At 44.2% G+C, this 26,878-nt stretch overlaps 1 protein-coding gene across 5 annotated transcripts in view; it reads left to right on the forward strand.

The window, feature by feature from the left end:
* PMS1 (PMS1 homolog 1, mismatch repair system component) overlaps positions 1 to 26,878 on the forward strand; it is a 63,122-nt gene that overhangs the window by 17,142 nt on the left and 19,102 nt on the right. For 2 of the 5 annotated variants that reach the window (XM_077319462.1, XM_077319463.1), the window contains 5 exons: positions 53 to 216; positions 21,403 to 21,519; positions 23,281 to 23,403; positions 24,891 to 25,025; positions 25,661 to 26,553. In XM_077319462.1, coding sequence (XP_077175577.1) covers positions 53 to 216; positions 21,403 to 21,519; positions 23,281 to 23,403; positions 24,891 to 25,025; positions 25,661 to 26,553 — 1,432 coding nt within the window. Of the gene's footprint in view, positions 1 to 52; positions 217 to 12,674; positions 19,832 to 21,402; positions 21,527 to 23,280; positions 23,404 to 24,890; positions 25,026 to 25,660; positions 26,554 to 26,878 lie in introns of those variants that run through there. The other 3 variants (XR_013228000.1, XM_077319464.1, XR_013228001.1) reach the window with 3 other exon arrangements.

The following is a 26,878-nucleotide window of genomic DNA, read 5'->3' on the forward strand; positions in this document are numbered from 1 at the left end:
AATAGTAGTGGGAGAAAAATAAGGTATGAAGACATGTCCCTTGTTTCCGCAGGTACAACTGTAACAGTTCTGAAGCTGTTCAAGAATCTCCCCGTGAGAAAGCAATTTTATGCAACGGATAAGAAGCGCAAGGAAGAAACAAAGAAAATTCAAAATCTTCTGATGGCCTATGGCATCGTGAAACCAGAGCTGAGGTTAACGTTGACACATAATAAGGTAACCAGTTATCCAGCCTTCAGGATTTCTTGCAATACCGTTTTGATTGCGGGCATTGAATCCAGAGTGACAGGGGTTTAGGTTGTACCGGGTTTCTGTACATCTGTTAATTTGGCACAGCTTCTTCTAATGACATTTAGGAATGATTTATTGGTATCCTGGCCAAAACAGGCATCTTGATCTCAGCGATGTGTTGTCAGAGTAAAAATGAGGGGAGTACAGGGCTGAATTCCAATCCCAGGAGCTTTTAATTCAGTCCAAGTCAATCCCTGCCCTCTACACTGAATGCGATTTCCATTTTGATTTTGGGCGATTTAAATTTTCCCTCTGCAACAAGCAGGATTGATCCAGAGTGACCCTATTGCAGGGGAGATATTCTGGAGTGGATATAACCCTCAATGTTTGAAAAATCAGCTTGCTGCCGAGACTCCAACAATGTAGAAAAGCCCTGATTGGCCAAGGCGTCGGTTTAAAGGCTTCCTCGTTCCCAGGCTACAGGCATATAAGCCTGGCTCTAGAGTCACTCTACTGGCTGCCCTTCAGTTATTGGGCTCCAGGGAAGGTGTTAGCTATTATTTACAGTGCTTGACCATGACAGCTTGGCTTCGAAACAGTCCTTGGCATTTAGGCAAATCTGGGATTTGTGCCTTGGGATTCGTTCAAATCTGAGGGTTGACAGCCAATTAGAGTCTGTGGAACATCAGTGGAGGGGTGGGGCTAAACCAGCCTCAAGAAAAAAAATTCTTTTGGGGATGGGGATTTTATGGTCTGGAAAGGAGTGTTAGCGTAGCTGGGTTTCGTAGTGGTTTTTGGCTTTTTGGCTTTTGTAGTGGTGTAGTGGTTAAGAGCAGCAGCCTCTAATCGGGAGAACTGGGTTTGATTCCCCATTCCTCCATATACAGCCAGCTTGGGCCAGTCACATCAGCCTTGATTCTCTGGGGACAGGTCAGGTATAAATGCAATAAATAAACAGTTCTGTCAAAGCTTTCTATGCCAGACCTACCTCTATTATGAGGAGAGGAAGGGTAGGCGATTGTAAGCTGCTTTGAGACTCCTTTTAGTAGTAAAAAGAATGGTTTAAAAAAACCCAGCTTTTTTCCTTTTGAGTTAGGGCTTAGGGAAGAACAAGAAGAAGAAAAAGAAGAGTTGGTTCTTAAATGCCGCTTTTCCCTACCCGAAGGAGGCTCAAAGCGGCTTACAGTCGCCTTCCCATTCCTCTCCCCACAACAGACACCCTGTGAGGTGGGTGAGGCTGAGAGAGCCCTGATATCACTGCCCGGTCAGAACAGTTTTATCAGTGCTGTGGTGAGCCCAAGGTCACCCAGCCGGCTGCATGTGGGGGAGCGCAGAATCGAACCTGGCATGCCAGATTAGAAGTCTGCACTCCAAACCACTACACCAAACTGGCTCTCAGTTATTTTTGTGTGACCTATAAGCATCCTGTTAAGGGCCCCACATTCCTAACTGTTGTGTGTAGGGTCTTCAGGATGTGCTCTGTGAGAGAAAAGAGCAGCCTTGAACCCGCTGAGGTAATCTGTCCACAGAAAGGTGATTCAAACTTCCCTTCAGGATTTATTTCCTTTACTTGAGAGCCAGTCTTCCTTTATATATTGAACAATGTTTGTGTCCAGGGACGCCTTTCAGACCAACTAAGCTTAATTCTGGGTACAAGCCTTCCGAAGAAGTGTGCATGTACATGGAAGCTTATACTTAGAATTACACTTGGTTGGTCTTAAAGGTTGCTGGGAGTTGAGGTATAAACAGTCTCTAGGAGAGGCCAAAGTGGGGTACTTGGCTGTTTTGGAGAGTGGACTTTGTGACATTGTACCATCCATCCCCTGCCCAGGTGCTACCCCCAAAAAGCTCCAAATAATTCCCAGATCTGACAACTCTAGGAGGAAGAGTTCTTGCCTCCCCCAAAAACCATTTACCCATGTGAAAACCATGCAGGGGGTGAGATTATTCACCTTACTTCGCAGATCCAAAATCAGGAAAATGACAGCCCCTTCCCCTAGCGTGGTTTTTGTATGGCAAAATCCTTTTCTTACAGATACAAGTTGAAGTGTAGGGAACTCAGACCTGCCTCCTTTATTGATGGACAAAGCAGTCAACAAGCGATACAGCTGTGACTATATCCAGTTTTTCAGGAATGTTTTCTAGCATGATTTGCAGAAACAATAGGTTGTCAGTTTGGGTCATTCTCCCAGTCTGTGTTGAGTTGCCTATGCCACTAATCCAAAAAGGAGAAAACAGCAAGGAACCATGGGAGGGGCCAGAAGAAAAAACAGTGCTACTGGACTCTGATTTTATTGTGCTACTTCTGACCAAGGACATTTAATTCCAGGCATGCACACAAAAGCCTTTACCCCAAATTAAACTTTCTTGGTCTATAAGGTGCCACCGGACTCAGAACTTTATCCTGTTTTGAAAAACAGAAGGTTTTAAGATAAACAGTTTGAATGAGGACCTCTAAAACTCTCAGTAGCGAGCTCAAAGTCATAATGATTTGGAGTTTTATTTCGATTAGGGTTACCGTAGTTTGAAAAGAGGACATATTTCCCGACTGGCTACTTCAAACAAGCGAGCACTATGGCAAGTCTCATTTTAAATACCCCTGCTACTGCAGACCAACACCCATTTGAATTTAAATGAGTAGCCGTGTTGGTCTGAAGTAGCACAATAAAATCAGAGTCCAGTAGCACCTTTAAGACCAACAAAGATTTATTCAAGGCGTGAGCTTTCGAGTGCAAGCACTCTTCGTCAGACTAAGGAATCTATGTCACACTACACGACTACAAAAGCCAAAATCCTTAGTCTGACGAAGAGTGCTTGCACTCGAAAGCTCACGCCTTGAATAAATCTTTGTTGGTCTTAAAGGTGCTACTGGCCATTTGAATTTGTTTTTCAAAATGTGATCCTTAAGACTGTTCAACACAAGAGGTCGCTCATTAGCTATAGCAGTGATGAGAACCACGCAGAACAGCCTGCTAGAATCCGTAGGCCATTTTGATTAACCTTTCAAAAAACCCCTCTGGGGTTTCCTACCATTGTTACCTGTCTGAACTGATATGTGAAAGAGCACTTGGGGGGGCAGGGGGGTTAATATGTCAGACTATTTTGATGGGATGAATCCAGACCAGTACTTTGGCATTTAATCTTACTCTTTTGGGTCCCAGCCGTTAAAATCAGGCCTTTTCATCTATTTTTTTCCCCCCTATAATTTTTATTTTATTTTCTGGTGAGTTACAAAATAAAGACAGAGAGAAAAAGAAGAGTTAGCCTTTACAAACATTTCAGCAATTCACCCCAGTGGCTTTGGAATGCTTCAGCTGGTCTTTGGTTTACAATAGCGGTTAGTTTGGCCATCACAGCCAGTTCTTAATCTTCTCAAGCCAAGAGTTCATCTGCGGTTCTTCTTGTTGTTTCCATCCGGAAGCAATGCTGAGTCTGTCTGCTGTTGTTGTAATAAAAAGAAAAGAAAAAGAATTCTGCACTGTCCTTGGGTAACACTGTTGGGCAAACACTCAATAACATATATTTTGATTCACACGCAGATTTACATTTCAGTAGTCAAACTGTGGCCCTCCAGATGTCCATGGACTACAATTCCCATGAGCCCCTGCCAGCAAACACTGGCAGGGGCTCATGGGAATTGTAGTCCACGGACATCTGTAGAGCTGCAGTTTGACTACCCCTGTTTTGTAGTTTAGGAGGAAATTTTATCCAAATTTTTTTGGCCAGTTTACAATTCCACCACATGTGATAAAAGGACCCTACTGTTACATGGCATCTCCAACATTTACCATCAGCTTACCATTAGACATTTTACAGATCACTTAAGGAGTCAAATACCACCTTACCCATTTTCCCATAGAGCCTGGCATTTTCTTAATTTCACAGTTTTACACCACAAATACTCCCAGTCTTCCATCGCAATGGATTCTTCGAAATTCTGCATCCACTTTATCATACATTTTTTGACTGGTTCTGTTTCAGTTTCATAGGAGACGACCCAAAAGATGTGGCTTATCCTGCATAATCATCCTTCCATAATCAGTTTGCTCTCTTAGCTTTGCATTAGAGTCTTTTAGTTCTTTTTTCATCATCGATGCCCATTGCATATATATATATATAGACCAGTTGCCCCTCGTGTGGCAATTTTTGTCAGCTTTTCATTTTCCTGCGTTGATCGACTGGATCCCTTGACTTCCCTGTGAAGGTTCAAGGGGGTGGCAGATTACAGTGGATAAGCGATAGGGTTCTGAGTGTCCTGCATAGTGCAGGAGGTTGGACTAGAACAGGGGGAGTCAAACTGCGGCCCTCCAGATGTCCATGGACTACAATTTGCTGGCAAGGGCTTCTGGGAATTGTAGTCCATGGACATCTGGAGGGCCGCAGTTTGACTACCCCTGGACTAGAATGACCCATGAGGTCCCTTCCAATTGTATTATTCTATGGTTCTATGGCTTTTTTGCAGTTCTTCCATCACATCATCGCACTGCTAAGGATCCCTTAGACCAGGCTTTCTCAATCAGGGTTTTGTGAAGGCCCTGGAAGGGTTTCCCAAGTGGGTGGGAGTTAATTAATTTTTTAATATATTTTTTAAAATTTGTTAAACATTTATTGGGTGATATGACCATATATGGTCATGTTGACCCTTCCCACCCACCCCAATGATGGCCTAGAGGAGGTGGGAAGTTGGGTGTGTACACAGCTCTACTTCCCAACCCTATTCTGCATGATCACACCACTTTCTCAAAGCCTGAAGAATGTTTCAGTGGGTTCTAAATGGTAAAAAGGTTGAAAAAGGCTTCCTTAGACCCTAGGATTAGGATTTCAGGAAAAAAAATATTCCAGATAGAAATTTAAAAGAACCACAACTACTATGACAATGCTTCATATTTATTTATTTAGATTCTACTCAGACCAAAAAGGTTGAAATAGGAAAGTCTGCCTCTGTCTGTTTAATGGTGCTCAAGATTAAAATTATCACCTAAAAATTGGAGCATTTGGTAGGAAAATGAGGGTTTGGGTGACCTTTTCCTCCATCCTTTTCTCAGTTTGTTTTCTGCAAATTCCAGTCAAATTGCCTCTTGAAATTCTTGGTGACCCCCCCCCCCAATTGCCCTTCCATATGAAACAACAGTTTTGTTTTTTGAAGAGTCAGAGATGCAATCTGTTATGCTCTCTTTCTGAATAGCCACTTTTACTAAATTCTTCCATTCATTTTCTCCCCCCCTAAAGAAAATCTGTTTTGCTCTCTTTCTGAATAGCCACTTTTACTAAATTCTTCCATTCGTTTTCTCCCCCCCCCCCCCCCCTAAAGAAAATATGGAAACAGTCTGAAATGTTCAGGTTACCGAATAGGCAAGCTTGGGACATTCTGTTTCGGCTCCTAACATTTCGTTTGTGTTAGCAGTAAATAATGGCTTGCTTGACCCACAAACTCTTTGAGGGACTACTGCTATTTTGACAACTCGGATAAGCTTGTGTGTCATCTTTTTATGAAGGTTTATGCTGCCAAGACATTCTTTGAATACTGATAATGTTGATACTCCTGCCAGTATGGTTATTTTTCCTCTTTCGTCACTGTGTTCCTTGAAAGCAAGCAGAATAAGGAGTGGATCAAACGGAAGATAAGTTATTGGGATATTTATTCAATTTATTTAATGTTGACATTCCCAAGGGCAATGAAAGTTTGCATGTTTATTTCTTGTGTTTTAAAGAATGTTGCGGTTCTGAGCTTGACATACCATATTCTAGCCACCTGGAAATGTAAGCTAATTTTTACTCTGCAAAGAAATCTGCTTCTTGGAATCTGAGCTCCTCCTCGGATGCTTAAGAAAAGCCGCTTCAGATTCTTTGCTATTTAAAAACCTTCTGCATCTCTTAGGAAAAGTACATATCAAAAGTGCCCTGCTGGATCAGACCAATGGTCCGTCTGGTCCAGCATCCAATCACACACAGGCCAGCTGATTCCTCCGGAGCGTTACCAACAGGGCAGAGAGGCTGATCCTTTCTAAGAGCATAAGAAGAGCCCGGCTGGATCAGACCAGTGGCCCATCTGGTCCAGCATCCTGCCTCACATGGGGGCCAACCAGTTCCTCTGGACAATCAGCAACAGGACAGAGAGGCCAAGAACTTCCTAAGAACATCAGAAAAGCACCGCTGGATCATACCAGTGGTCCATCTAGTCCAGCCTCCTGTCTCACACAGTGGCCAACCAGTTCTTCTGGACAGACAACAACAGGGCTGAGGCCTTCCTAAGAATAGAAGAACAGCCCTGATAGATCAGATCAGTGGTCCATCTAGTTCAGCCTCCTGTCTTACACAGTGGCCAAACAGTTCCTCTTGAGGGCCATCAGAGAGGCTGAGGCCTTCCTAAGAACATCAGAAGAGCCCTGCTGGATCAGACCAGTGGTCCATCTAGTCCAGGATCCTGTCTCATGCACTAGCCAGCCCGTTCCTTCTGAGGGTCAACAAGAGGACAGAGAGACTGAGGCCTTCCCCTAATGTTGCTTCCTGGCTCTGTGATTCAGAAGATTACTGCCTCTGAATGCAGGGGTTCCCTCAGTCACCATATCCTCCATGAATTTATCTAATGCCCTTTTAAAATTGTGTATTCTTTTACCCATCATTTTAATCCATGTTAAGTAGTATTTTCTGTTGTCCGTCTGGAACCTGCCCCTCAGCTACGTTGGATGCTCTTAGGTTCTGGTGTTTGGAAAGAGGGAGAAAAATGTGTCTTGGCCAACTCTCTCCACACTAATTATAATTTTATAAACCTTTATCATTCCCTCCCCCCTTAGTTGACTCTAGAAAAGAGTCTGCCTTCATCCCCCTCATCTTGGTTACTCTCCTCTGGACTTCTTAGAGTTCTCCAATGTCCTTTGGGAGATTCGGTGACTGGAACTGTGCACAGTATTCCAACACAGGCTGCACCATAGATCCGTCCACGGACAATATGGGCTATTTTACTCTTAATGCCTTTCCTGTTAATTCCTCACGCAGGCACGCGTAGCATGAACTCGAATGCATATTTTTATTCCCGTGAGTCATTTCACTTCATAAATGCCGTTGTAAATAGTAGAGATGTTTAGATACTGCTGCTTCCTAATTCCCAAGCCTGAGTCAGAGTAAAACAAGGTTTTGTTTGTTCCCTGTGCCAGGGTCCTCTCATTCCGCAGTTAAGCACCGTGTGCGACCACATCGTCCTTGGAAGGCACTGGGCGCATTCCTAGGTTTCCACTTTGGCTGCCAGAAAATTTAACATTAGACGCTCACTCCAGTATGTTTCACCTAGACCGTTTACGCACTGGAAACTTCACTGCCCCAGCTCCTGTGCAGGAGCACAAATCGGGGGGCGGATGAGGTGCACGGGGCCAAATGCTCCCCCATGTGGGTGCAGGAAGAGGTGGGGCAACCTGCCACGACTACAGCTCCAGCCTGCAGTCCGGCATGAAGCCTCCAGTGCTTAAATGGGCCTAGAGTCTTATTATCTTAAAAGTCTGGGTGAATTCAGGATTCCCATAGACATCTCCATGACGTAATCTGTGATCTTGTGTGCCTAATGATGAGCCTAAATATTGTACATTTAATGGCAAATCATGGTTTGGTGTGAACTTGTGAAGCAGACTGCTGAATACTTAGTCTAGCTCAGGGGTAGTCAAACTGCGGCCCTCCAGATGTCCATGGACTACAATTCCCAGGAGCCCTTGCCAGCAAATGCTGGCAGGGGCTCCTGGGAATTGTAGTCCATGGACATCTGGAGGGCCGCAGTTTGACTACCCCTGGTCTAGCTGCTAGGTTCAATTCCAGTAGCACCTGAAAGATCAACAGTATTTCTTGAGCTATACTTGCTTATGATATCTTCTGTGGACTTCTTGCAGGAAAGAAAGAAAAAAATAAGTGGACAACTTGTGGCTTGAGAGACTAAAGGAAAGAAATGCAGGATTCATTTTAATTTCAGTTTTCAGAAGTAAACTTCGTATAAATGGATAAATCTGACATATAGATTACAGTTTATGATATGGTTGACTGGAAACTCAAAAATTATTGTAATTATAAGTTTGTTTGTGTGTTTGTTTACATTCATATACCACTGCTCTCAAAAACTCTCATGGCAGTATACAGCAATACCATAAGGTAAAGATAAAGGTATCCCCTGTGTAAACAGTGGGTCATGTCTGACCCTTGGGGTGACACCCTCTAGCGTTTTCATGGCAGACTCAATACGGGGTGGTTTGCCAGTGCCTCCCCCAGTCATTACCGTTTACCCCCCAGCAAGCTGGGTACTCATTTCACTGACCTCGGAAGGATGGAAGGCTGAGTCAACCTTGAGCCGGCTGCTGGGATTGAACTCCCAGCCTCATGGGCAGAGCTTTCAGACTGCATATCTGCTGCCTTACCACTCTGCGCCACAGCAATACCATAAAACACAGTAAAAGCCCCTAAAAACACCCCTTAAACCAGTATCAATATCCTACCCCACTCCCGTTCAGCACATGGGTCGAAAGCTCTCTCTCGCTGGGAACAAGGATCCTAATCTGCCACACATTGAGTTGACATGCCTGTTCTTTTTTCTTTTTCCTTTCCTTTTTTTTGGGGGGGGGTGTCTTTCTCCTCTTATTAAATCTGTATAAAATCCTCTTAATAAAAATTATTTTTTAAAATAAAAGATTTCTTGGGGTATGAGCTTTTGAGAATCGAAGTTCCCTTCGAGTTTTGCCTCTTGAAAACTTATACCGCCCTCTCCCCCGAACTCCTGTTGGAATATGGGATGCTACTCATCCAGCCTTTTTCAAACATTTGACTCTGGAGGAGGCCATAAATAATTTTTCAGTCTTCAAGGAGTCCCGGAAGTGATCGCAACTGGCCACGTCCCCTGCCATGCCCCCCAGTGGAGACATGTCACCGGAAGTGACATCGCTACCCACCACCTTCGCTCTCCTTTCACCCTTCCCCCCTCCTGCCTTTACTACTACTATGGTCACTCTGCCTTGTGGAGGCTGGAAAGTCGAGTAGGAGCTGAGAAAACAGCTCAGACCCCCCCCTCCCCATATCATGCCACAACCAGATCTTCCCCCCCTTGATTTTTTACTACTACTGCCTACCCACCGCACCCTCCTTGCAAACGTGGCTGCAGCAGCAACTGGAGACGGGAAGATTGAAGGAAGTAGGAGAAGGGGGGAGCCTCCTGCCAGCTTTGCCTCGACTGGGCCGGAATGTCCCAGCTCCCTCCCTCCGCGGTGTCACCACCTAACATGGCTTTGTTAGCTGCAAGACTGGGCATCATGCCACACTGAGGGGAGGGGGAAGAAAAGGAGGAGGCCAGGTTAAGTCCATTAAGACAGGAGGGGAAAGGCCGTAGACCCCCTTTGGGAAAGGTCCGCAGACCCCTGGTTGGGAATTCCTGCACTAGTCACAAATCTAGCAGTTCTGCCATCTTCTCAAACTAGCTGTAATTTTTCAAGGACTTGAGCAAGAGGGTTTTCAAAGCTCTCCTGTTTGACCAAAGATGCCAAGGACTGAACTGGCAATATAATGTATGGAAAGCATGTACACTGCCACGAAGCTCTGGCATTATTTCTTCCAGTATATGACCCAGATTCCAGAATTGTCTGTAATATGATGTGTTGGAAAATATTTCTCGCATTTGGAGGCCAGAGTCATCAGCTTCCGATAATTTGTTGGCTATCATATTTGGAGCAGAGAACAAGGTCTTGATACTTCTATTGAGTAGAATAGAGACCAGCTATGACTGGATTTTCAAGGGCTCAAGTATAATTCACAGGTTTGACTGTATATAAATATAAATAAATTAAAATAAATTGGGGTCCGTGTGAATGGTGTCAGGATTGATGTTGGAATCTGTGCAATGCAGAACAAGTACCTGACAAACTTATTAGTTTCATCTGTGTAACCTTTCCTTCTCAGAAAATAATATGTCAAAGAAAGGACATGGATAAATAGCTTGAAAATTTCTGTTATGAAGGAAGCATAAGTTATCCTTTAGCAGAGCTAGCATAAATCTGGAGTTTTGTTTTCCTCTCGTTTTCACAAAAAATGATTACATGTTTTCTGTTTTATTTAGCTATATATATATATATTATCTGATCTTGTTCCAGGCACTTGATCTCTCAGAGATCGAAAGGGTTTTGTGCAGGTTACTTATGATTTGATTAACAGTGCATCTATAACACTTTACTCCTCTGTTCCCCGAAAGGATGTGTTCCTAGAAAGCATTTATTTGTGTGTCTGCAGCTTTGTGGCATTAGAGCAGAGCTCGCCAACCTTATTAAGCCAGGCAACACTTTTGAAATTCTGGCACAAATTGGTGGGCGCAACCACAAAATGGCTGCCGCAAGAGGCGGAGTCAAGCACAGATATCTGGGAATGAGGTCATAGAACTTTTAATAGTAACTCCTCAGCATTTCTGGCAAATGTTCTGTTGAGCAGGGTATGTTTTAAAACAGAGCTGTGGTGGAAGATAAGGAAGCCGGTGTTGAAAAATTTGCACAGAAATGTATGCTAATATGCATGCTAAAAGAGGAAGGCAAACTATACTTCATATGTATCAACAAGACAGCAGCAGTAACTCTTAGGTCATGGCCAATATATGAAGGGGACTGACTTTATATCACCTAAGATAATAATAGAATATATTCTTATAACAGATTATACTCTTATATGTATTAACAATTATTTCGCTAAGAAAGATGGTAAAAACTTCTAGATTAGGATTAATATGTGATGGGAACTGAATATGTATGTTAAAAGAAGATGGCAAACCATATCAGCTGGTCGCTTTTTCTCTTTTATTTTTCTGTAAATGCTTTATATAATAATAAATAATAAAATTATGAAAAAAAAGAAAAATTTGCACAGAAAGTCACAAGTCCTACTGGGCAGAAACCTCACATGGTGCTGTCCACTTTCTAAAAACACCTGGTGGACACCAGGAAAGGTGTCAGAGGGCACTAGAAGTCCACAAGCTTCTGTGAGCCCAAGGATTAGAAAGTGGATTGATACTCATGTTGTTTTTACTCTGGGGCAGTGAATTTCTGTATTCTTGGTGCTTGGGGGGCAACAGTGGGAGGGCTTCTGGAATTCTGGCCCTGCCAGTAGATCTCCTAATTGCTCCTGGGTTTTGGCCGCTCTGTGAAACGGAGTGTTGGACTGGATGGGCCACAGGCCTGATCCAACATGGCTTCTCTTATGTTCTTACATCTAGGGCAGAGATGCTTTGTATTCTTGGTGCTTTTGGGGCCACAGTGGCAGAGCTTCTGGAGTTCAGGCCCCATTAGTGGATCTCCTGATAACCCTGGGTTTCGGCCACTATGTGACAAAGTGTTGGACTTGATGAGCCACTGGCCTGATCCAACATGGCTTCTCTTATGTTCTGATTGACAAATAGTGTTTTATCATTTAGGTTCTTAGCAAATATATTTTAAATAGTAGGTCAGTAAAGGAAACTGAGACCTGCTTGAAAGAACAGGGTCACTCTCAGGCTCGCTGGTGACTCCTGAGACTGTGGTGGAAAGTGTGTTGGGCAGGTACCTCTGATAAGTTCTTTGAAGAGCAGAGGTAGAGAGTCTTGGGCCCATGAAGTTAGAAAAGGCTGTGTGGGCCCTTCATCTTTTCCAGCACCCTCATACCTAAGGTTGCCAACCTCGAAGTGAGTTTGGAGATCTTCCAGGATTACAGCTGATCTCCAGATGTCAGAAATCCATTGCCCTGGAGAGGAATGGCTGCTTTGGAGGATTGTTTTTTTGGAATTATACCCTGCTGACGTCCCTCCGCTCCCCAAGCCCTGCCTTCCCCAAGTTCCCACCCAAATCTACAGGTATTTCTCAAGCAGGAGGTAGCAACCTGCACATGCACCATATTAATTTGAACAGCTTGTCTTGGAACTGTTCCCAGCATGGCATGGCGTATGAAGAAGAGCTGTTTTTTTTGTACCCCCCTTTTTTACTACCTGAAGGTGTAACAAAATGGCTTATGAGAGAACAGAAACTGGGCCAAAGTCACCCAGCTGGCTGCAGGTGGAGGAGGGGAGAATCAATCCCAGATTAGAGGCCACTACACCAAGCTGATTCTCAAGAAAGTAGGCCAGGGTTTCTGAGGCAAGTGGCCGTAGAATGCAGATTATGGGAGCGGCCGCCTTCCTTCCATTTTGGGCCATAGTTTCTGCCTTGAAATTGCTTTGTGCAGGCCCGTGCTAAGGCAGTAGTCATGGAGAGTGTGTGTGTGTGTGTTGTGCAAGGGAGAATGTGCCTACTCGTGTGAAAAAGGAGAGGGGGGGGCTGGTTGAGTAGAACCAGAAAATTGCTTATTATTAGTATGTCAGTGAGAGATGGGCACCTGTCTATGAGAAAACCACTCATCTTACTTCAAATATTGAACAGCTGAGAGTTGGCCACAACTCTCTCTCCCTCCCCCCCACTCCTTACCAACAGGTTGAGTTTGAACTGCTGACCGAAAGGTGAAGTGGCTTGTCTCCGATTACCGAGGGCTAGTTTCTCATCCATCACGCTTTACAAATGACAGCGCAGAGTAGATGGCAGAAATGTTTTATCAGCTGCTTGTACACAGTATGTTCCTTGCAATACCTGTTGAAACGCTTGTCTTCGGGTCTCAGAGTGGCAGATTCACACAGTCCGGGTAACATGTGGGTCAGATTCCATTCTGCCACCAACCCCATATCATTCATTCATTCATTCATTCATTCATTCATTCATTCATTCATTCATTCATTCATTCATTCATTTATAATTATATTTGTATACCGCTGCTCTCAGACTTGCCATCTCGCGGCAATTCACAACATGCAATAAAATATCTATTAATAAAACAGTCAATTAGAATCCCAACAATAATAAATCCCCAATTAGATAAACATAAAAACAAGGACATAAAACAAGAGGGTGGGTTAATGTAAAAGCTATCCCGAACTCACAGGCAGCTGACCCAGTATGGTCTGGGAGATGCAAAGCTAGAAATAAAAAGATGGAATCATTCATGGTGGATCAACCAGTGGATCCAGGCATGGCATGGCGTATGAAGAAGAGCTGTTTTTCTGTACCCCCCTTTTTTACTACCTGAAGGTGTAACAAAATGGCTTATGAGAGAACAGAAACTGGGCCAAAGTCACCCAGCGGACTGCAGGTGGAGGAGGGGAGAATCAATCCCAGATTAGAGGCCACTACACCAAGCTGATTTTAATTATCTAATACCTAAGCCCAGAACCAGGAGAGGGGGGACCTGATCACACTCCCCGGTACTCCACGGGCACAGCCTCAACCAAATGCCTGGTGGAAGAGTTCTGTCTTGCAGGCCCTGCGGGAAGCCAGAGAATTCCAACAGGACCTTCAGCTTCTCTGGGAGCTCGTTCCACCAGGTTGGATCCAGGACCGAAAAGGCTTGAGAGAGGGCTTGAGGGCTTTACTGGGACCGGTTGGTTTCCTCTTTGCTTTTCCTTGTCAGGGGGAGGAATTGCTACTGTGTGTACCAAATCCCCTTTTATTACCCGCTAAATCTCAGTGGTGTTTTTTCTCAAAGGATTTCATGGGAGAATGTTGGTAACTGGAGGACAGCTAGATCTGAATCCAGTAGCCCCCTAGAGACTAACAAGATATTTAGTATATGAGCTCTTGAGGGTCAAAGCTCCCTTCAGGAGGGTTACAGTTGCAGCTAGATTTGCCATTCCCTTGCTTGGGGGCGAGGATTCCCTCTTCTTTCCTGTCACTGCTCCAAAGGGCAGTAGGAAAAAATAAAATTTGTATGACTTACCATCGCTTCTGGGAAAAACCGGAAATGATGTCATGCCTCTCTAGGAATCACACTTCCTGGAGAGGACTGATGTCAGCTAGGAATTATGTCCTATTGTCGCAAATCGCTGCCCCCCCATGCTACCGTCATACTATCAGAACTTTGTTAATTATAAGAGCCTGAGGATGCATTTTGGAAATTCTGCAATTCTGCCATTAAAAGGTAAAGGTATCCCCTGTGCAAGCACCGAGTCATGTCTGACCCTTGGGGTGACGCCCTCCAGCGTTTTCATGGCAGACTCAATACGGGGTGGTTTGCCAGTGCCTTCCCCAGTCATTACCGTTTACCCCCCAGCAAGCTGGGTACTCATTTTACCGACCTCGGAAGGATGGAAGGCTGAGTCAACCTTGAGCCGGCTGCTGGGATTGAACTCCCAACCTCATGGGCAGACAGCTTCAGACAGCATATCGCTGCCTTACCACTCTGCGCCACAAGAGGCTCTTAGCCACTGCCATTAGCCACTGACAAATTGGAAAGGCAATTTTAATTATCCTTTCCCCCCTACGTTTTCACTAAGGAGTCAAGGACAGTGTGCGTGGTTCCTCCTTCCACAATTTTATCTTCTCCTCCCGCCATTCCTCCCCCACATCAAGTCTGTGAGGGTAGGTTAAACCGAGAGGATTCCCGCCTGAGTGGCGATTCGATCCGTGGATCTCCCCAGCCCATGTCTAGCACACTAATACACCACACTGGGATCTCTCTTTTGAAAAAGATTCTGGCGAATTCCAGTTGCTAAATGCACCCTTGTTTTTTCAGAAATCGAATTGGTTCAGATTTGGCCATCTTTTTGCAGCTCCCTGCTGGGCACAGCCTTACCGTTTGTATTCACTTCTGCAAAACCCTGCTTTAAAACGATATATTCAGATTCAGACATTACTTTATGTCAGTGGAGTTCCACATTTATTGTGTCTTGGGCCCTGTTTGGAATGTGACCAATTAGTGCCTGTTATGTATGCAGTTTTGCTAGACTTTGGATTTGTAATTAATTTATTAGATTTTACTCGGGGGGAACCATGTGGCTGCGAACAGCTTCTTGGCTAGACGTTGCCAGAGACAAAGCTAGCTGCAAAGAGAGGTTGAGTAATCCTCGACTGTGCGCTGACGCATTAAATATACTTGCGGAACGCTCTTCAGTAGCTGTTTTGTTTAAACTGGAGCACGGCACTGATCGTTGTTGAAAAAGACAATCCTGGCTTGCTGATTCCCGGTATTTTTCATCCTTGGAAATCAGAAAAGCTCTGCAAACGTTTTGCCGGATGATCATATTATTTTTCATAAGGCATTACCTTTCAGCACTCCACAGGATCTTGTCTGCTTACAAGTTTTTAAGAGAAGGTTCTAAAGTTAGAACCTTCTTTACAGGGAGGGCCAGCTGTTGGCCTCCAAAACAACTTCCCTTTGCTAGAAGTTGGTGCTTTGGTGCATGCAGATCATGTGTGCATCCCCGTCCCCCCCTCCCCCAAAAAGGCATTATGTGTTGAACAGCTGGAGCACAGTTTGAGATCAGTGGCACCTTGAAGATGAACAGAGTTTAATTCTGGGCATAAGCTTTCGTGTGCATGGCACTTCAAGGGATCTGAAGATGTGTGCATGCACACAAAAGCTTATATCAGGAATTGAACTGTTGGTCTTAAAGGCGCTGCTGAACTCAAACTTGGTTCTGTTGCTTCAGACCAACACAATGACTCCACCTGATTCTGAGCTGAAAAGGTGTTATAGTTATTAACTATATTATGAAGCATCTATAAATTTTTCATCTGTTCAATCTTTGAACAACCTTCCAGAGAATACTATTTTAGCCACCATGGATGTGGAATGCCTGTATACCAACATCCCAAACAAGGATGGATTACAAGACATTACGAATACAAATTCTAACAACACCACAGCTGACTCGGCCACCGAACTGTGCCATTTTGTTCTCACCCATAACCACTTCAGATTTGGTGACAACTTGTTCCTTCAGATCTCTGGGGACCCGCATGGCCCCTCAATATGCCAACATCTTCATGGCAGATCTGGAGCAACTCTTCCTAAATGCTCAGCCACTCACACCTCTCTTATACTTGCAATTCATTGGTGACATTTTTATTGTCTGGGCACATGCTAAAGAAGCCCTGGATTCTTTCCACCTGGCATACAATGACTTTCACCCCACTAATCAACCTGACAGTGAACCAATCTACGCAAGAAATAATTTTCTGGACACTACTGTAAAAATAAACAATGGATGCCTAGAGACCACCTTATCCTGAAAGCCCATTGAACGACAAACGTACCTGCATGCCTCTAGATACTATCCTAAACATACCAAACAATCCATTGTATACAGCCAGGTTCTACATTACAACCACATCTGCTCCAGTCCCAGACAGAGATTCCCACCTGAAGGATCTACACCAAACCGTCTTGGAACTGAAGTACCCAGACAATGAGGTCCAGAAAGAGATTAACCAAGCCAGAAGGATACCAAGAGAAAACCTGTTCGGAGACAGACCCAAAAGAGAACAATAACAGAACACCACTAGTGGTTACATATAGCTCTCAACTCAAAATAATTCAGCGCATCATCAGTGACTTACAACCTCTGCTGGATAATGACAGTTCTCTTTCCCAAGTACTGGGGGGAAAAGCTTTTTTTGCACACAGAAAAAAAAAACCAGTCTCAAACAACAACTCATCCATAATAATGCAACATCTAATTTGAACATGGAGACTGGTACCAGAGAATGCAATTAACCCTGGTGCCAACTTTGCTACCACATACACTCCAATAGCAGAATCACTGGACCTAGCAACATATCCTACACCATCAAAGACTTATTCACTTGCTGATCTTCTAACATTGTATGTGCCATTAAATGTCAACAATGCCCGTCTTTTCTCTACGTAGGGCAAACAGGTCAAACCCTCTGCCAAAGAATTAATGGTCTTAAAGATGCTATTGGACTCCATTTTTATTGTGGGGAGAGGAAGGGAAGGCGATTGTAAGCCACTTTGGGACTCCTTCAGGCAGTGAAAAGCCGGGTATAAAAACCAACTCTTCTTTTCTTTAAAAAAAAAAAAGTTTTAAATTGCTAAATTTTGGGGGGAGGAATACAACTCTGATTTTTTTTAACGAAACTTGTGGCATTTCCACATTCGTTAAATATAGTGAAATGCTTACCTTACGTAGTCATTGTATTCCAGCCCCTCCGTATGACGTTGCCAACATCCAGCATCTGGGCAGTAACCGGCTGGTTACATCCTCTATTTTAAACTGCTAGCTGGGATCCGCATAAAGTGGATTCCCCAACCTATTTAGTGCTAGCTACTGGAGAGCAACCAGTGGGCAACCAGCCGAGGGAAGGTATGGAAGTTCAAATTTGCTAAAGGCACCTGCCTTGTCCTGCCCTCGCATCCGCCTCCCTCTCCCTTGTTCCCGGGGACAGGAATGTCTTTTCAAAAATGTCTAAAATCCTGGAGCAACGAATAGGTGGACAAGCATTCAGGCGATGGCAAAAATAATTTTTTTTACCAAAGTTGTAACAAAAACCTTGCCTCTCTAAAGTTTCCCCCCCAAACAAAATCAGGAACGAGATTAATTTTTAAAAGTTATATGCATAGGTGTTTAAATAGAGAAGTATGGATTAAAAAAGAAATATTTGCGGGCATCGTGATTGGTTGCCTGGATTGATTGACAGGTGGAAGAGAGTCGCATGTAAAGTGCGTTGCTCTCTTCCGCCCTTTCCAGCAGCCGATGTGAAGGGTGAGAAGCACGAAAAGGCAGAAGACAAAAGCGAGACAGCAAAAAGGTGAGGAGGGGCTTGGAGGCACAAGAATATTTAGCGCTACGCCATTCAGCTGGCGTAACACTGTTTTTTCTGATGTGCGGAAATTCCCTTGCTCCTCTGCAAGGTGTTTCCATACAACATGCATGCAGGATTGTTAAAGCACTTTTCTCTAGCAGCAGTCCAAGATAGCGGAAGGATCTGAACCGGACGTGGCCGCATCATTACTGAAGGGCAGTAAAAGCTGGACTCCGCGAGGGCAGCACCCAGTAAAATGGCTGTGAATCTTGCTTTGCCTTTCGATTCACGTCCAACTCTTCAATGGAACGGAGAGGAGGCAAGATATTTTTGGCCGGCTCTGTCAAAACCTAAGATGGTCTGTATGTAAGAATATATTTTGATGGGGATCCTTTTGCAGCGTCATCATACTGGCGAGAGAGTCAGATTCACCGGACCCAGGTTTATGTGACCTAGAAAATACATGGGGGTGTGTGAGGGTATATTTATAGCTCGATTTCGGAGTATAATCAAGGTTATAAATCAAGCGTTATAGGAAGCCTGTTCGGACATCTAGTCGTTTTTGGAAGCAAAGACGTGAAATTAGCCAGGTGGTTTCTGAGCAGGTTGGAATAACAAGTTACCGTGAGAACCCTGAAAGGTGTCCCCACCCCCTCCCAGCCCCAATTCCCAAGGAAAGTAAAATATATATATATATATCGCCTCCCATGGCAGCCTGTATCTGCTTTTACAAACTTTGCATTTAGTAAGTTCTCATGTTCCAGAGCTCTCTTAAAGCCATTTTACTGAAGCGATCTTTTAGCAGTTATGTATATCACCCGTTCAGCAGGTCAGGCTGTGTAATAACATCCTTGCATTAATCAGCAACTCAGATTTATATCTGTGGCATCATACCGATAGAGGCTAAAATAAGCGCCCACGATGTTTATATCAGTCGTGTCAAAAGCAGCAAGCCCAGAGATAATGGTTGGATTTAGATGGGAGCAATTTGACAGGATCCGATGATCCATCATGATCGTGACGCACCCCTTGTATATGCCATAATAAAATTTGGATTTCAGTTGATGAAGCTTGTTGAGGGTCCCCCCCCCCATCCCCTCCTCCAGTAAAAGAAGCAATTCTTGCAAGATGACTTAGTATTTTTCCCCCCAGGAGTTCTTATCAATCTGGAATAATTTTCAAGTAATAGTGTGTCAAATACATATTTTCAAATATGCATAGATTGATAATTTTTTTTGTAAATGAGAGATTTAGAAGAAGAAGAGTTGGTTCTTATATGCTGCTTTTCTCTACCCGAAGGAGTCTCAAAGCGGCTTACAAATCGCTTTCCCTTTCCTCTCCCCACAACAGGCACCCTGTGAGGGAGGTGAGGATGAGAGAGCCCTGATATTACTGCTTGGTCAGAACAAAAGAAGAAGAATTGGTTCATATATGCTGCTTTTCTCTACCCGACGGAGTCTCAAAGCAGCTTACAATGCCCTTTCCCTTTCCTCTTCCCACAACAGACACCCTGTGAGGGAGGTGAGGCTGAGAGCCCTGATATTCCTGCTCGGTCAGAACAGCTTTATCAGTGCTGTGGTTACCCCAAAGTCACCCAGCTGGCTGCATGTGGGGGAGCACAGAATCAAACCTGTCTCACCAGATTAGATGTCCGCACTCCTAACCATTACACCAAGCTGATTGCTTGTGTAGAAATCAGATAGGTTTCCCCATATCTGTGTTTACTAGTTAGCTGCACAGTCGGGACCTTTAACACTTCTACTTGGCCTGCAAGACAGAGCTGTTCTGCCAGGCCTGTGGCTGAGGCCTGAAATAACATCTAAATCTGCTGGCCTCCCTATCAGAATATACCGAATTAAACTTCAACTTGTATGACCTCCCTCCCGTTTAAGAAATAGAGTTTTGGCTAATCTTTCTGCTTCTGACCGGGCAGTGATATCAGGGCTCTCTCAGCCTCACCCACCTCACAGGGTGTCTGTTGTGGGGAGAGGAAAGGGAAGGCGACTGTAAGCCACTTTGAGACTCCTTCGGGTAGAGAAAAGCGGCATATAAGAACTGACTCTTTTTCGTCTTCTTCAGTAATATCAGGGCTCTCTCAGCCTCACCTCCCTCACACTGTCTGTTGTGGGGAAAGGGAAGGCAACTGTAAGCCACTTTGAGCCTCCTTCGGGTAGAGAAAAGCGGCATATAAGAACCAACTCTTCTTTTAATGTTTTACATCTGGGTCGCAAAAATGAGAAGCATGCGTACTGGATTGGAGATACACTTCTGGGGAGCTGTGTGTGTGAACGTGATCTTGGGGAACTTGTGGACTGCAAGCTAAATATGAGCAGACAGTGTGATACGGTGGCCAAGATGGCAAATGCAATCTTGGGCTGTATCAATGGAGGCATCACATCAAAACCGCGAGGTGTCATAGTCCCACTTTATACTGCATCAGTCATATTCCACCTGGAGTCCTGTGTGCAGTTCTGGAGGCCTCACTTCAAAAAGGATGTGGAAAAAATTGAGGGGGTGCAGAGGACAGCAGTGAAGATGGTCCGGGGCCTGGGGACCAAGTCCTCTGAGGAAAGGCTGAAGGACTTGGAACTATTCAGCTTGGAGAAGAGGAGGTTGAGAGGGGACATAATTGCTGTCTTTAAGTATTTGAAAGGTTGAAGGGACTACGGCCTTTAGCAGTGGGCTGCTAACAGAATTTATTTACCTTTTCACACAAAGCCACTTGCATCTGGTTAGCAAAGTCTAGTTGAGCCATTTGTGATGTCAACTACTTTATTCCATTTTCACCTATTTGCCTTCAGAGTCATTGTGGTAGCTATTTAATGGTTCATTTTAATGGCTTTTATTGTTTTATTACTGATCATGTTGCGAACCACCCAAGATGGCTGTGCCAAGAGGGTGTGGTATAGAAATTGAATAAATAAATAAAATGTCTGTAGCGCTTCCTCCCCCCAGCACTTTTTTACGCTGTGTGGTCTTCCTTAAACTTGTTTTTTTTTTTTAATATTCTAAGTGGAGTGCTATTGTTGTTACATGGATACGGGAGGAGAGAAGTAGCTCCTTGCCCAGCAGGTGCTCTGGGCATCTGTGATAGGTATTACAGAAGTTGGTAACAACAGCTGCAATCTCAATAGTGCTGCTATAGCACTGAAGTGCTAGATTGGTCTAGCACTATAGTGCTCAACTCAAGTTCAAGGGAAAATATGCAGCAAAATGACAGCACTGTTTGAAATGGCCAAGCCACTTCAGAGAAGGCTCAGTAATGGAATGAAATTCACTGTGTGAAACCTCCATCCCTGTATTGCTTTACTTGGAACAGGGCCAATGACGGGTAACATCCAGTTTATAGTGGTAATGCGAAAGAGGCCATGGTGTTCAGGAACGGAATGTGAAATCCAGTGTACTATTTATTTATTTCTTATATTTCTATACCCCCCTCCACTGAGGCTCAGGGCAGTTTACACAAAGCATATGAACATGGTGCTTTTTATGGCCAGGTCAGGTTCTAAGCGAACAGATCTAATATCTGAAACTTGCTTCTGTGCTGGGCATTGTTGTGTTGTTGCAGACAGTCATCTGGCAAAAGAACAAGGTGTCAGATCATAAAATGGCTTTCATGGCGGTAGTCGGAACAGCTGTTATGGGCAGCATGGTACCTTTTCAGCACTGCTGTGACAACCCTGCAGTAAGTGGTGTGTGTTTCTCTCTCTCTCTCTCTCTCTCTCTCTCTCTCTCTCTCTCTCTCTCTCTCTCTCTCTCTCTCTCTCTCTCTGCCCCTCCCTGACATTTCACCAATGAAACCAATTTCAGAATCTTCTGATTCGAACTAATGTCGAAAATGAATACTGTTCTTATTAGTGCTAATAAGATGTATTGTTCCTTGACCAATACGAATCCATCTTTTGATGGCTGAAAATACACACAGAAAATCAAGTGCTGGTTTCCTCCATGCCACCTTGGTGAGTTCTGAGGTGGCCCAAAGGAGGCCAGCGGCATGCCGCCACGATCCCCCGGAAAAGGTTAAATGACCCCTCGAGGGGTCGCGACCCTCGGGTTGAGAACCGCTGATTTAGGGTTTACTCGTTATTCTGTATTCATTTCTTTTCTTCATGTACAGCCTTACCTCCCTCACAGGCTGTTGTGGGGAGAGGAAAGGGAAGGTGATTGTGAGCCGCTTTGAGACTCCTTCGGGTAGAGAAAAGCGGCATATAAGAACCAACTCTTCTTCTTCTTCGATGCATTTGATTTCTCTTACCTAAATGCACCACTTCACATTTTTCACTATTGAAATTCATTTTAGCCCAGTTTCCCTGCCTGTCGAGGTCATCCTGTATCCTGATTCTGTTTTCTGATGTGTTTGCTGCCCCTCCCAGTTTAGTATCATCTGCAGATTTTATAAGCACCCCATCTATTGTTTCATCCATTCATTTCTGAAAATGTTGAACAACACAGGGCACAGGACAGATCTCTGAGGCATCCCACTTGTCACTCCTCCCCAAGAAGTTGATGAACCATTTACAAGCACACCTTTGGGTGTGATCTGTCAACCAGTTCTCGATCCACCCAACAGTAATAGGATCCATACCACATTTTACCAACTTGTCAATAAGAATATCATGCGGAACCTTATCTTAAAGGTGGTCTTAAAAGTGCAACTGGACTCAAATTTTGCTCTGCTGCTTCAGACTAACACGGCCACATGCCTGAATTTATCAATAAGCAACAGAAGTCTCCAAAAGCAAACAGCTCAGGAAATAAAGAATATTAGCTTAACTATCTAACATAATAAAAGGTTGCATTAGATGGCACAGCCTTACAATCACAAAACCCCAGACCTTAGCTCAGGCTTCCTTTATGGTACTGTCCATTTGCAAACAAGCAGATCATAGTTGAGACTTTAGCCCAGTAAAATCCAAGCTAGCTTTAGGCTCACCTGAATTCTGATTGGAACCCTCTAGAACAGGGGTAGTCAACCTGTGGTCCTCCGGATGTTCATGGACTACAATTCCCAGGGGCTCATGGGAATTGTAGTCCATGAACATCTGGAGGACCACAGGTTGACGACCCCTGCTCTAGAAGATTACCTCACCAATCCTGACTCTACCCCTCCCATTGTATGGCTTACAGGTTCTCAGGTAGAGCCAATAGCCCCTTCCACACTCCAGCCTTAATGATGCTAGCCTATGGACTGAAAGGCCCAATTAGGAACACCAGCAAGATGGAAGCAGTTAGTTACTATATACATTAACCCTTGTGGGGCCAAATTGGGTGCTTTACCTCACAACGTGTGTCATAATGACAAATAAAACCCACAATAATTTCTATGTTAATGCTTTTAATAGCCGAATTAGAGTCCAGCTGCACCTTTGAGACTACCAAGATTTTGGAGGTGGTTTTAATGAAGGTGGTTTTAATGAAAATGTTAGTGTTTTTTTTTATATTCTAGGTAACTCTCAGTGGCTTCCTTCCAAAGCCTGATTCAGAAACTTCTTTGACAAGTCATTCCAGCTCAGAAAGGAGCTTCATCTTTGTAAACAACAGACCAGTAAAGCAGAAGGACATTCTCAAGGTATCGCCTAAAAATCTAAAATAAATAAATAAATAAATAATCAAGTCTGTTTAGCGTAGTGCCTTACAAAGTGTCTTTTGGACACCAAGAGCCAGCTTGGTGTAGTGGTTAAGAGCACAAAACTGTAATCTGGCAAGGCAGGCTTGATTCCCTGCTCCTCCTTCACATGTAGCCAGCTGGGTGACCTTGGGCTCGCCACAGAACTGAGAAAGCTGTTCTGATGGAGCAGTAATATCAGGGCTCTCTCAGCCTCACCTCCCTCCCAGGTGGTGGGGAGAGGAAAGGGAAGGCGACTGTAAGCCGCTTTGAGAGTCCTTCGGGTAGAGAAAAGCAGCATATAAGAACCAACTCTTCTTCTTCTTTTGGTTCCTGGCCATGATTTTTTGTTCTCCCAAGTACCTTAGAATTGAGAGAGGTACCTTATAAATAACTGAATATTCTCGATGATAGTTTTCTGCCAGTTTTCTGGCTGCTGCTGGTTCCTCTTTTGGGTCCACAGGCATCCACATTTCTCGAAGCCCATGAATAACTTCACCCAGCTTTGGTTTTGTTTTGTTTTTTAACAAATTTATTAAGGGCTGAGATGGTAGAGCCTGTGTGTTGCATGCAGAAGGCTGAAGGTTCAATCCCTGGCATCTCCATTGACAGTGGATCGGGTGGTGGGTGATACGAAAGGCCTCAACCCAAGACAGCTGCTGTCAGTTGGGGTAGAGAAGGTTGACCTTGATAGACCAATGATTTGACTCAGTACGAGAGAGCTTTGCATGTTTGTGATGTCAAGAGCAGATCAGTGTCAAAAATGGGATGGAGATGGCAGATGCTAGCGCATTGAAGCCCCACCTAGATCAGATATTGTGCAGGAAAGGGAGATGTTCAGATGGGGGTTCCAAACGGGTTCCCCCTTGCAATTCCTTGTGCGGCCCCAGCTCACTTGTTTTTAATGTGCAATGTCACAGTCCCCTTGTGAAGAAGCATTTCCCCTTATCCTCCAGCAAGTTTCAGTTATAAAAAATGCACAGCTTTTTAGACAGGAGAATGCTGACATGAGCCTCTTTTGGCACAGAATGGTAAGGCAGCAGACATGCAGTCAGAAAGCTCTGCCCATGAGGTTGGGAGTTCAATCCCAGCAGTCGGCTCAAGGTTGACTCAGGCTTCCATCCTTCCGAGGTCGGTAAAATGAGTACCCAGCTTGCTGGGGGGTAAACGGTAATGACTGGGGAAGGCACTGGCAAACCACCCCGTATTGAGTCTGCCATGAAAACACTAGAGGGCATCACCCCAAGGGTCAGACATGACTTGGTGCTTGCACAGGGGATACCTTTACCTTTACCTAATGCTGACGTGTCCTTGACAAAGGGATGGTTTATCCTGCAACATAATGTTAGAATTGGGGGTTTAGTTGTGTACATGCAGACAAGAAAACATGCAATATTCCATATTGAAGAAAGCACCTTTTTCAAGTATCCTCTCTTCCTGTTTCTTTTTAGCTGGTTCAGCATTATTATAACCTGAAGTCTTCTAGCCGTTCGTACCCCATTTTCTTTATCAGCGTTACCACTTCTCCATCTGCTGTGGATGTCAATTTAACACCAGATAAATCTCAAGTATTGCTCCACGATAAGGTACTGTGGGTAGGCATTATGAGCTTGAACAATGGATGCACACCTTAATGCAGCAGTGTGGTGCCTGTAGCCATAGTGGCAACCACTGAAATCTTGTCTGGTGTCCGCCAAGACTTTTTAGGGGAGGGCGTGGCCAGGTGTGACTTCTGACTAGTCTTGGGGATCTGATTGACTGTACAGATTAACATAACATTATTTTGGCACAAGCTGTCACCATAACATTTTGTTTTGTTCTGTCTCCTCTTTTCTGCTGCTTTTTTAAAAAAAATTACTCTTGTCCTTTGCATTTCCTCTGAATGTGTGTGTCTACCTCCTGCAGCAGCCATTTTGTGGCTGGCTCCTCCTCCCCAGGCGGCCATTTTGTGGTTGCTCTCACCCTCCTAGGTCAGAACTCCCAAGGCGTCTTGACAGCACATGACATAGGCACAGTGGAGTAAATTTTACCATGATGGGGGTAGTGAAAGTTACTGATTGTGAAAAAATAACATTTCCCGTCTGCTGCCACTTTTGCTTGGCTAAGTTTTTAAAGTTAGCAGAATCTGCTCTGTTTCCTTTGGCATGTGAGTTAGTACACTTAAAACACTGTCACTAGTGCCCACGCTCTTCATCGTACTGCTTCTGGCTTTTCTTTTTAGGAGGCCATTTGCCTTATTATTGACGATATCTTAACGTCGTTGTGCGGACCTCGGACCACGGCCACTCCTTGTGAAACTGTTGTAACAGACACAATCTTTGGCAATGAAAGAGAACAAACAGATGTGTCTGTTAATGAAACCGAATCCTGCAGGAACCCAGCTCCACAAGCACGTCCCTTGTTGTTTTCGCTTAGTAATGATGTGCAAAATGGGGAAACCGGAAAAAACACCGAGGTCTGTTTGAAGAATCAAACATCGTATAATGATTCCCTTCCTGATCTCCGTACCAAAAAAGAAATGCCTGGCAGTGAGTCAGCTGGCGACGATAGATTTCAGGACTGCTCCCTAAATAATTTACCATGTGAGGACCAGCCGAGCAGGTATAACCTAAATGGTAATATTTTAAAGGACACTCATGCGGAAAGTGGCATGGGGGCTGGTTTGAGAAGGGATGAGATCCAAGAAGTTGACAGGATGGAAAGTCCAAGGATCCCAAAGGTTTCCTCTGAAGTCACAGCCGATCAATGGAGCTTGGGACATGCCTTTGTGAACTCCAGAGGGGAGAACCTGGAGCCTGTTCAGATTTTGATTCCTGAAACAGGGAAGTCGAGAATTCAAAAGGAAAACGACGGGAACGGCGAACTAAATTATCAACAAGAAAATAACCATTCGGGTATCAAAAGAACAAATATTGTCGATGATAAAGTGGGTCAGGTTACAGCCTACGATTTAATTAAAAACCAGATAGTAAAGAAACCTATGACGGCATTTGAATTTTTCACTCAAGACAATTGTTCTGGATTGTTGACTGGAAACCCCAAAGCAAGTACGGAAGAACTGAGGCTGAGAAGGGAAGAAATGTGGGAGGCATTAAGGGGAGACGAAAAAAAGAAGTAAGTTTTGCAGGCTTCACATCTGTCCACTTAGCCTGGACAGTAGTTTCCATCTGTCGTGATTCATTGTGTTCAAAAAATAAGTTGTTTCCCGGTTAATTTCAAAAACAGAATGGAAAATACTTTGGCCTGACAGCTGCAATATGTTGCATAGGTATTTTATTTCTAATTATCTACTGTTTGCTGATTTATAAACCCCGAGATTGATCTTTCCCTTCTGTTTTCCTGATTAAATGGTTTTGTCATCTGCGCTAAACAGATTTAACACTCCTCCAGTACACACATTCACGTCTTCTTCGCAATTTGCCCTTAAGTTATATTTCAT

Source organism: Paroedura picta, chromosome 2, assembly GCF_049243985.1.
Source record: "Paroedura picta isolate Pp20150507F chromosome 2, Ppicta_v3.0, whole genome shotgun sequence".
NCBI classification, from domain to species: Eukaryota; Metazoa; Chordata; class Lepidosauria; order Squamata; family Gekkonidae; genus Paroedura; species Paroedura picta.